We start from the raw sequence: 12,664 nt of genomic DNA, 5'->3' as shown, positions 1-12,664 counted from the left end.
ATCAGACAGATCTGGATTTGAATACTGATTTTGCTACTTCTTAATTGTGTGAACTTGGTAAACAGATCTTTTACCAATCTCTCCTTTAAACAGATTCATGTTAAATGGGCATATTCATTATGTTAAATAGCCCTTACTCATAGGGCTATTTCAAGATTTAAAGACCTATGTATTTTTTAAAAAGTACCTAGTATATGTATGAAAAACAGTATTTGCTCAATTTATGTTAATTTTCCTTATGAAAGTGAAAAATGTTATGAATTTTCAGCATGCTCAGTGCAATTAAATTTGGGGAAAATGACTCAGATTTAAGGTTTTCCTGCAACCTCTTAAATAGTAAAGAGTGGCTCTTAGTAGACATAACTTATCGATGAAATAAATTCAAAACATACTCAATAAATGCTTGATACATGCAAGAATGTATAAGTATGTATGATTCCTAAATGTTCAAAAATGAAATGTTTCCCAACAGGTCAAAAATATTACATGAAAAATATATATCATGTAACAACTAAATGTTGGATTTGTTCTTTGTAGATTCTAAATAGAGGTTCATTCTTCTGTATTGTTTTAGAAGCACAGAAGTTCTGATGCTTAAGTCTCTTATTTGGAAGATAAGAGCTCTACTTATGATAGACACTCACCAAAGAAAATAACTGATTCTTCTCCAAGTCAAAGAAATTAAACATCGATTTCAGGCTTATGGGCTAAGTGTTTGGAAGCCCTACCATCTTTAACACTATGTAATAGTCTTTTCATGGAGATTAAATCGAGTACAGAGAACAATTCTGTTTCATTTAACACTGCTTTCCTTAATTATGTGTATGATTTTAACTTTGCTTTGCTTAATTGTAATGTGTAAAGCACTTAAAGTAAGAGAAATAATATGCTCAGATTATTTAGCATCCTAGTTGTATTTTATTAGTAAAATGAATTACTGGATTAATTGTAGCATTCATAAGTTGCTGAAAAGTACTAGTCTATGTCGGAGTCACCACAATTTCAAAGTCCCATTTCAGCATAGATAACTACTTCTAATTTAAGTAGTTAAAAAAATGAAATTCTGGCCCTCATAGCCTTTCATTTTCCAAAGTTACTATGACCATTCTGTCACTGGTTATCATTTCACCCTGGCAAAGAGTATGTGTAACTGTCAGGAAAAATCATTCCATCTGTTATGAAAGTTTGACTCAAGAACTTCTATATCCAGGTCATTTTGGAAATTATCACTTACTTTTCCTTTATTTATAGCAAATTTGATGTATATAATTCTTGAGTGTTAGACCTGCTGAGTGTGTGGGCGTCTCTTTTTTTGTGTGTTGGCGTTTTGCATAAAATGCATTTTGTAAAATCTCATCTCAGTATCAGGTCCTGGAAGGAACCTCAACAATTGGCATCTAAGAAGAAAGTAAGCGGTTCTCAAATGAAAGAAGAGCTTCTATAGAACTGCCTGGCTTTTTCTTTCTCTTTCTCTTTCCCTTTGTCTTTTCCTTTCCCTTTTCATTTCCTTTCCCCTTTTTCTTCCCCCTTCTCTTTCTTTTCCTGAATTTTGGACAACACTTACCTCCTGGAGTATAACATCATTGCTAATCACTTTAGCCAACTATTTTGCAATGGCTTTGGAGGCTAAGTAGGGGTTGTTTTCTACTGATATAAAAGGAGGCCAGAGCTCAGCTTTTGGGTAATCTTAGCTGCCCTCCTTCTCTTTCCCACCTCCTCAATGCCCTGGAAATTTCCATTCTTGGTTATAAGTACACTGGCTTGTGGATGGCAGATGGCAGAGTGAATAGAGATGAGAAAAATTTCTTAAATAATGAATTTAAATGGCAGTGCAAAGACATCTTGAGAACAGCCTGAATTTGTGAACACAATTGCTTATCATATGGGTCCAATAAAACTATGTCAGGGTAGTGTGTGTATATTCAGTGGGGGGACCCAAGGGAAGCCTTGATTACTTTGTGATAATAATGCTTCATTGAAACTGAATATGTTCTCCGTGATGAACGATCTTTACTAGGAAGCTTTATCCAACCTCCAAGGCTGTGCTGATGACTCTCTCAACTGGGGCAAACTCATTAGGTGATTATAAGCAGTCACTGCTTAGTATGATAGAATTTTTACAGACATAAGAAAATATTTTCTGTATATTTTGTCTGGTTGTGAAAAATATGAAGTTATATATATATTTCAAAAAATAGTTATATATGTATGGAAATTCTGGAAAACTATCTTTTGATAATGAGACTATGTGTAATTTTATTTTTCTGTTTGTTTTCCAGTCTTTTCTAAATGTGCATTATAATAGAAAAAAATAGAAATAAAAAAGAAAGGACATCATCTGCTTAAGTACCTATTTCCATTATTAAACTCTGAACTCCTTGAAAGAAAGTATCATATCTTAGTCATCTTTGTTTTCCCTGCATCTAGCATAATTTAAGTATGCCATAATTTAAGTATGGCATAATTTAAGTATGCCATAAATATTTATGGAACTGAAATGTGCCTCTGGTAGTTTGATACTTTCTTTAAAAAGTTTTATAATTGTAAGCAAATGGTTTAGAAAATCTATGATAAACAGTCCAGCCCCAAACCCATCCCTTCATCCCCATCTCACTTGCTAAAGTCAACTTTTAAAATGATTTTTTTGGGTATTTTTGCAGTTATCACCAAAATTTTGGACAATATAATTGTACTCCATTGCTTGACTCATTATTGCTAAGATAAACCTAAAAACAATCTGATATGAAAGGCAAGAACTTGGCTCACTATTACCCAGCTTCTTAACTCACGCTTGATAAATTATTTTTAGCTCGTCTATTAAAATTTTACAAGGTAAAATTAAAATCAAAGATACATATAGAACAAGTTACACATTTGCTAAATGTGAAGCTCACTGAGATTTTTCAAAGTAAATGTAGCTGTAGAATCACTACCTCCCACCACCCCAGATAAATAAACCAAATATTAGTATCCTGGAGGCTTTCCTGTGTCCCCTTCACAATCACTAACCAATCCCTTCACCAAAGGTAACCACAGTTACCAATTATATTACAATTAATAAGCTTTGCCTATCTATGAACTTTCTCTAAACAAAATCATACAGTACATACTTTTTTTCTGTCTGGCTTCTCTGCTGAGCATTGAGTTTATAAGATTTATCCATAAGGTTCCATGACATAGTAGTTCATTTACTTTTATCAGTGTATAATGCTCTCTTGAATAGGTATTTCACAATTTGCTTATTTATTCTCCTATTAATGGACGTTCCCAGTTTGAGATTCTTACAAAAATGCTTTTATAGACATCTGTGTATATACCCTGAAGTATATATGTATGCATTTCCATTGGTTATATATTCAGAAGTGGAATTGTTGAATCACAGAGTAGAGGTATATTCAGATATGGTAGATGTTGACAAAGTTGTATCAACTGACATGCCCATCAACAGTATAGGTGAGGAGGTCAAGGTGTTTCATTATCCTCTCAAACACTTAGGGTTGCAGTGTTTTTAAACATATCATTTTGGTGAACAAAAATGGTATTTAATTTTGGTTTTAATTTGCATGTTCCTGATTAATGATGTTAAGCACCTTTTTATATGTTTGTCATCTACTCAGGTATTGGAAATCTACTTTTGAAGTGTTTTTTTTTTTTTTTTCAAGCTTTTGCCCATTTCAGGGAGTTGATTGATTTTTTCTTACTGATTTAACAGTTCTTTATATATAGTAGATGAGAGTCCTTTGTCAGATAAACATTTGAAAATATCTTCTCCTATCCTGTAGCTTCTCTCTTCACATTTATAATAAGGTCTTTTGATAAAAAAGAAGTTCTGCAGTTCAATTTATCATTCTTTTCCTTTATGGCTAGGGCTTTTTGTGTCATGATTAGGAAACCTTTGCCAAATCAGAGGTCATAAAATATTCTCCTATATTACCTTTTAGAAGTTTTATTGTTTTCTCTCTCTTAAATTTAGATCAAAATCCACCTGGAATTAATTTTTATGTACAGTTTTAAGAGGGACCAAGGTTGTCTTCCAACAGGTAGATATACATTTGACCCAACAACATTTACTGAAAGTAGCATCCATATCACAAATGAAGTGACAACATATGTGTGAGTCTGTTTCTCCTCTCTTCTATTTCATTGGCCTACTGGTCTGTTATTGAACAAACACCATACACTCTTGATTACTGTAACTTTGAAATACATTTTGATATCTGTAGCACAAATCTTCTAATTTTGTTCTTTTTCATGATAGCTTTGACTGGTTTTAGCTCTTTTCCACTGATTTTTAGAAACAACTTGTCAATTTTCAAACATACCCACACACAAACACACATCTACTGGAATTTTTATTGGGATTGCATTGAATCTTTAGATTACTTTGAATACAACTGATATTTTCACAATGTTGAGTCCACTGTTAGCAACCATCACCACTGTATATCCTTCCATTATTTTCTCACTAATGTTTTGTAATTTTTTGTATAGAAGTCTTACAAATTTTTAGTTATAATTATTCATACATATTCAATTATTTGTAATCATTTTTTATATTTTATTTCTAATTTGTCACTGGTATATAGAAATGCAGTTGATTGTTTGCATATTGATCTTGTGTCCATAAACCTTACTGAATTTGCTCATTAATTCTAATATTCGTCTGAAGCTATTAGGATTACTTATTCGTTTTGGTTGTTCTCAAAGTTCACATAGTTTTGTCTATGTATAATTTTTAGAAATTATTTTTGCTTTAAATCGCTCTGATTTATAGTTTTAAATATTCCTCCCATATATTAGTGGTTTGTACACTCTATAATTACAGATGCTTATATGGAAGTTTATATGGCATCTTAAATGAAAACTTTATATATATACATATATATAAAGTTTATGTTTATATACATATACACACACGTGTGTGTATATATATGTGTGTGTATATATTTGTATATATATATAAAATAAAACCTGTATAACTCCTGTGGAAATTCTGGTGGGTTCCCAGAGGACTCCCAGGTGGATCCATTCAGCATTTTTTCACCCATTTCTTCTCACTGAGCAATATTATCTCTGTCCTTGATAATTATCTGGAGTTTTGCCAGTCCCCTTTCTCATTTAATGTTGCTACTGCCTATTTTTCTAGTATATTGCATCCTTGCCATCAGCAATTTCATCAGCCTTGTGTGGGGGATTCCTAGTGAGATACCCCAGACTTAAGTCTATGGTAACACAAATTTTAGACTTTTCTTTTTAAAAATAAATTGTTTATATTTATAAAAGTTAAGTAAATAAAATAAATTTATAGTACATAATAAAATGAATATTCTAGAAGAAGTTTGCCAGGTCTTAGTGAGTCCTGGATTTAAACTCACTAAATCCTTCTGCCCTATGTCTAAATTGGGGTATTAATAATCTCTATCTCACAGTATTATGAGAATTAAATGAACAAAGTGCTCAATAGCGTGAGCCACCACGCCCAGCCAGATCTGATGGTTTTACAAAGGGCAGTTCCCCTGCATGTGCTCTCTTGCCTGCCGCCATGTAAAATGTGCTTGTGCTCCTCCATCGTCTTCCACCACGATTGTGAGGCCTCCCCAGCCATGTGGAACCGTGAATCCATTAAACCTCTTTTTCTTTATAAATTGCCCAGTCTTGGGTATGTCTTCATTAGCAGCGTGAGAATTAACTAATACAACATTTGAATACATAAATGGTTGAATCAAGCCTGTTATTTTCCTTCCTTTCTATTGTGCCTCTATCTAGCTTGTTCTCTTCTTCCTGCCTAAAAAAATTACATGCAATAATTCATGTTATCAAAATTTTTTTTAAAAAATTATGTAAAATGCTATATAGTGAAAAGTCTTCCTTTGAATCTGCTGACTCTTATTAAAATTTATTTATGTATTAACAAGCAATATGCATATGTTGGTTCTCCTTAGCCTGCTTTCTACTGTTAGAGTTTTCTTTACTCTTTTTAAGTTTGTTTCTTTCTGTCTTTGTCACTCACTCTTTTTCTTTCTTTTGCCTGCCTGCCTGCCTTCCATCCTTTATCTCTCTCCCTCTCCTCCCTCTGTCTCTTTTTGTTTTTTTCTCTCCACTTTTTCTTCCTTCCCTTCAGTTCCTTTTGCTTTCCTTCTTTTTGTCCTTTATGACTCATTATATTCTTTGCAATATCTATTCCCTTTTTTTCCCTTCAATTTTATCTTTGTGCCTAAGATGGCTTTGCTTTTTTCTTTTACATCTTTCCTTAGCTATTTTAGCTTATCTTTAACCTCTGTTGTTATATCTTTTCTAAGATACTTTTTGTTTGTGGTCTTCTTTAATAACAGCAATAACTTTATTAATATATTTTGAATTATTGTCTGTTGTTAGCATGATCTCTGCAAATATGAATGATCCGTGTGATTCTTTGTGAGTTGAGCCTTCTCTACTTCACCAAACTTGCTCACTTGGTGCTCTTACTTCCAATAAAGGAGGGTGATAGCTTTTGCACTTTGGATCATGAACCTCAAACTTAGGAAGCATATTTTTGTTGATGCTTTCTAAGATTTGACATGCTAGACCCTCTTGTCAAGTCTTCCCATCTCTCTTCACGTTTGCCATCTATGAGTCTCAGTTTTTGCAGACTTTATGTATATTTATGAATCATAGCTGTCTCTTAGTTAAATAGAATATTGAACTTACTGGCTTTAAAAATATTCTTAATGCTTTAAATGTGATTTCTTTGAAGAGAAATATAAAATGCAGACTATTTCATTATGTTCATATAAGAAATATTTGTTTGTGTTTTTGATTGTCGTAAAATTCTCTAGAGAGCATCTTGGGCAAATTTCCTAATTTTTTAATGTTTTGAGCTTTCCAAAGTAAGTGTATTTGGGGCTTTCATTCCAGGAGTGGGGATAGATGTTTGCTGAATCAACCACCCTCTTTCATTGAGTCTTATAAAATGAGTTGCCTAGGGAGAGAAGTGCGAAGACTGAAAATACAATTCACATCTAAATGAAATTTGTTTTGTTATTGGGAGAAGTACTGCTGGATCTTATTAATATCCTTGCTTTATAGAAAGCAATGTTTATTTATGGTCATATAACATTACATCAGAGATAGAAAGAACCACAGTTGCATCTTGCCTGATACCTCATTTGAAAGATGAAGAAACTGAGGGAAGAGTCTGAAACAGACTTGATCCATAGTTTCAAGGCCACAATGTGGACCAGAAAGAGGACATATGTAAAAGTAAGTTGGAGGATCTAGGAAAATTCAGGTTCTAAGCCATTGTCCAGAGTACATATCCTAGTGGGCAGGGCAAATGTGTATTATAAATTTGCTTACATAGCCACCTCTTACTTCATCTTACCTTTGCAGGCTAAAACAGTAAGCTGGATGAGGTAATGATTCTACATAAGAGGAGCCCCACGTATTAATCTTGCTCCATTCTTCTTAAATGCATGCTCTTGTGTGTTAATCTCTCAAGTCTCTTTTTATATGGAACCACAGAGCCAACTACAGCTTTGCATCTAGACTATCTAATTATTGCTTTTACAATCTTCCAATGTTAATCAGTTTATCTGTATTGTATTTCAGGACAGAACAAACAGGCAGTGACAGGCAGGCATAGTTCCTCTTCTTGGTATAAAATAAGATGCTCTCTTACCACCAATCAGCATGGTGCAGATGGAGAAGATCTTTTCTGCATCTGTATTAGCAGAGACGTTCCCAAAACCCACGCTGGTGAGGCTGCTCAGTGTGAAGTACAGAGCGGCAATATAGGCACTTCGGATCGACGGGCCCCCCAAGGTATTGTTGCCGTAGTATGGAGATTCCAGTCTCTTTCCCAACTCATGAAGCCAACCTGCAAAGGAGGAAATAAAGCAAATGAGAGAACAAAAAGTAAAGTCTCAGTATTAACACATGGGAGTAATGATAAATGAACATTTGGGGAGGTAATTATTTGCTCAGAGGAAGAAGAAGGTAAAAAGGAAATTAAAGGCAAGCTATTAGATTTCATTCTTTAAAAGTGAAAATATAATTTTACTCATGCTGTTCTCTATAATACACACAGCATATAAATATGAATTCCAGAGTGGATTGATGGTCAAAGCTAAACAAGTTACTCTAATGCAAGAAACAAACTGCAGGGATGGCTACTCTTAGAAACAGTGTTGGTTATTTCACTTGCCCTGTTAAGCTCATCTCATTTGGAATTATAAGAAGAAACAAAGAAATTGAGTAAATATTTCAAAACCCAATGTGATGATAAGTTACAACAGCCATGAGTCTAGATGTCAGAGGTGAGACGTCTAGAAGTCTAGGTGAGATAGACTTTATTTCCATTCTGTAAAACTCTTCCCCTTTGTATTCACTTGGGCAGGTATCCAGTTGTCTTACAAATCTCAGTTCATGTTACTTTACTCAGGAAGCCTTCTCTGCAGTCCCATTTTGAAATTAAGGTTGGAAAGGGGAAAACTTGCACAAGTAATGAATACCTGTAAACTGTTAGAATTGAAAGCCCCTCTACAAACTGTTTTATGATACTATGTATATATGTGTCAAAATTTATCAAATTAAATGCTTTATAAATATGTATAGTTAATTGTATATTAATTATGCTGTCAGAAAGCTGTAAACAACCTATATTAATAAACATGAGAAGATAGCAAGTATAAACTTAATAATATTATCTAGAATTTAAACACAACACAAAAATCACTTTAAAATTCTTTATTGAAAATATTTGTCCCTTAAGATTTTATATTTTATAATTCTCTCTTTCTCTGTCTGTGTGTGTGTTGCAACAAGCAATAACAATGCAGCTCAACTCATAAGATTCATAAGGCTTTTTGTAATGGATACTAACTACAACTTTCTAATAAACACTTCATTGAATGACTGCTCAAGAAGAGATGAAAAACCATTACACTCTTAAGCAGTAATAATATTATCATTATCCACTAAGTTTATATATGATAAAACTGTGCAAGGTAATTAAAATGCAAATTTGAAGCAGCTGGGAATTCCTTGAGACCAAGGAGAAGTGCTTAAGGGCATGTACTGTACCTTATTCCTTCTGTGTTGCTACAGAGTATTTTTCAACCTTTAGCTTGCATCAGAAACACCTAGAGGGCTTGCTAAAGAGGGTCCGAACCAATAATTTATTTGGTTGTTTTGGTCCTGTATTCTCTGAATGAAATCACTTTGCATATCATTTACTTTCCTTAATAAAATAGGATAAAAATTTGTATTGGAATGCACAGATGATATGCTTACTCAATGTCTGTACATTTACACACGTGTGAGATGGTGTGTCTCTCAAGTGGTTCAGGGAGCAACACACAGACAAACAACTGACCTAATTTTGTTGATATCTCTTTTCTGTTTAGCCAGCTATTTTGTCTGTTTTGAGAAACATCTCATTCTTTAAAAGGATTGCCCTAAACTGTATTATAGCTGATGAAGCAGATGCAATGATGATGATGAAAAAAACTGGTAACACAGAAAGGAGGTAACACCCACAAATCCGGGGATTGGCTATGTGGGCCAAATAAAACTTTTTCACAGAATGGCTCTTCTGAAATGAGAACACATGTTCCATGGTAACAAGACAACATGTGACTGTACTATTACAGAAGAAGCAATTTAACCAATTTGGAATCCAATCATTTTTTATGCTGGAGAAACTCATGTCTCTAAAGGAAAGGATGTCCTAGAACAGCCTGTTTCTGCTCAAATTTTTTTTCCTAAAGAACATTTTGAAGGAAAAAGCATACACAACATAAAGTAGAATCTAAATATACTGAGGACACTGACTTATGATAAAAACAAAAGATATCATAAAATAATCTCATAATTAGTAAAATAGATTCCATGAATACAATAGGTTTATGAAATAAATAATCAATTTCAAAGACAGAATGACTCTTCAGAGTCATTCCTAGAAGAGTTTATCATTAGCATGATAATTCAGTCGGTGTATTTTTTATTGCATACTTACCATGGACCCAGTATTTTGCTTAATTACATACTTTAAATAGGAGTTTATTATTTTACTCTTTAGATTTCCTACAATAATATACTTTGGTTTACTATTTATATGTGTGCATTCACAATGTGTACAGGTGTGATCTGTTTTATACAACAGATGTGTTCCTAAAAACTTTTATTTATGTTAGCATTTGGTAAATTAACATGTTTTAGGTTCAATATAAGGAATGTGAGCATGTTATTTAAGGAAAAACTATGGAGAATCTCTGTGGTTATATAAAATACTTCAGTAATGCGAAAAACCACCCAGTAAAAGATAAGCTTGTTAAATCAGATTTAGATGTTTGCCAAACGATATGTGTGTGGAGAGAAAGGGTAGAAATAATCAGCAAGTACTTAATCACACCTATAATTCAAAATCGTGTTCTACTTAATATGGTATGAATGAGCCATGTTGTAAAAGAAGTTAGCTAGCAGCAAGAATGGAGCCCATGTGAGGGTTTCCTTGTTAGCAGGTTAGCACATGGTCAACATTTTACTAAGTGCTACCTGTGCTCTAGATACTCTGCGAAAATGGTACATCCCATCTCATTTATGTGTACTAACCCTATGGAATAGGTAATTACAGCCCACATTTTGGTTCATTATTTCATTAATAATCACAAAGACTTAGGAATTGTTATCTCTACTTTAAAGATGTGAAAAATAAGGCTCAGGGACATTAAGTAACTTGTTCAAAGTGGCATTATCAGAATTTTAATCCAGAAGTAATCATTTTGTTGTATTTTTTTTCCTCCAGTGGTCTTTTGGGCATATTTTGATTCTTTTTTTCTTCAGTTTTATTGGGGTATAATTGATAAGTAAAAATTGTATATATTTATGGTATACAACATGATGTTTCAATATACATATACGTTATGAAATGATTACCACAATCAAGCCCAGTAACATATCCATCAACTCACATTGTTATCTTTGTGTGTGCGTGTGTGTGGTGAGAACATTTAAGATTTATTCTTAGCAGTTTTCAAGCTTTAAATACATTATTAACCATACAAGAGTTCATTTGTAGTTATCTTGTGATGCTGTATAAAAGATCATTTCCAATTATCATTTTAAATTGTGCTGTGTTGAGATCATTATTAAATAGGTTTGCACTTCCGACTTTAGTGGGAAAATGTGTCCCAAAAGCATAACATCATACCAGAGAAAATAGAATTATCCAAACGCAACCTACAATATAAACATAATATGCCTTGGTATTTAGAATCTGGATATTACTTTAACAGTAATTAAGAAGTGTCAAATGCAAATTCCAAGCATAAAAAATACTCTTACTAACATGTTTCCCCCCTCTCCACAATTCTGAAGGTCCACTTAATCATCCTCGTGGACTTCATTAGGATGAGAGGTGGAAAAGCACTGTGATTTTTGTGATGCAAAAGGTGGCAGGCAGTTTGCTGGGAGAGGCAGAGCATTGGAAGAAAATGATTATGATGGGGCATAACATGGGAGCTTCTCCACCCCCTTCAGCCTCCTAAGCAAGGGCCGGAAGCATGGGACTACTCAGCTGCAGAAGTGACTGAGAGATATCAGGATAAGTTTCAGAAGTCTGAGTGTGTGTGTGTCTTTATGTCTGTGTAAGGGAGATGAGGGTGGGGTGGTTATTGGTGAAGTATTTGTTACTGCTACGAATACTTAATAAGAGCAAATATCAGAGAAAAGCTTGAGATTTCATCTCTATTGCTCTTAAAATATCTATACTTCATAGCATTGATTACAAACATCATTGATAAGAAACATACTTACATATCTGTCTCTGTGCTTCAAGGTTAATCTAGTGCCCATGACTATAATTTTTGGGGTGTTTCTGTTGTTGTTTTGCTTTAAAAACACTTTTTGTTTTGAGATAAGTTTAGATTTACACAAAAGTTCAAAGTGTACAGCGAGCACCTGTGTAGCCCACATCTTTCACCTAGTTTCCTCCAGTGCTGATATCTTATGTTATCACAGCACATTTGTAAAAACTATAAAATTAACACTGGTACATTACTATTAACTAAACTATAAATTTTTCACATTTTAATTTAAGAAACAGAGTCAAAGAGGTTCAAGACTTGGTTCCCAAAGCTTACTCTCAACCCTTCACCCCTTTTCCATTTTATGAGATGTGATCAAGGATAAGGCGAGAATGGCTCAAAGCTGTAACAGCATTTAGTGTTGATTTGTTGATTTACTCAGAAGGCATCAGTAAATTTAGGTCCTAGTTTGACAGGAAAGCAGTTACGACTTGGAATTCCCACTAATGTCAGACTGATTCTCACAAAATAAGAAGTGTCTTACATTTCTGAATTAGTACAATCTACTTTTGAGATAAACATCTGAAACAAAAGTAATTAATCATAAAATAGTAAAGTCTGGACTTTGAGTCAGGAAACTGGGTCCTATGCTTGGTCTTGCTACTAATTGAGTAGCTCTGTGATCCTTCATAGAATTCAATTTTTTAAACTTAAATATGAAGTGATTAGATTGAGTAATCTCTAGGTTTGCTTTCACATCTAAGATTTTGTGAAATAATATTCTGTAATGCTTCTTCACAAATGATTGACCTTTTTTAAAAGCAAAATTCTGTGTAAAAAGTATGAATTTTTGAATTTATCTTTCATTTGTTTTAATTCTT

General features: G+C 33.4%; 1 protein-coding gene across 1 annotated transcript in view; it reads right to left on the bottom strand.

Moving 5' to 3' along the window:
* The window catches only part of KCNH8 (potassium voltage-gated channel subfamily H member 8), a 368,934-nt gene that overhangs the window by 82,348 nt on the left and 273,922 nt on the right, over window positions 1-12,664 (bottom strand). Inside the window, exon 8 of the mRNA XM_003265242.3 lies at window positions 7,658-7,855. Within this exon, the coding sequence (XP_003265290.1) occupies window positions 7,658-7,855 (198 nt within the window). The remainder of the gene's footprint in view (window positions 1-7,657; window positions 7,856-12,664) is intronic.

This window comes from Nomascus leucogenys, chromosome 8 (genome assembly GCF_006542625.1).
Source record: "Nomascus leucogenys isolate Asia chromosome 8, Asia_NLE_v1, whole genome shotgun sequence".
Taxonomy (NCBI): Eukaryota; Metazoa; Chordata; class Mammalia; order Primates; family Hylobatidae; genus Nomascus; species Nomascus leucogenys.
Note: the sequence above shows the minus strand (reverse complement) of the source record. Positions and strands in the feature narration are given on the sequence as shown.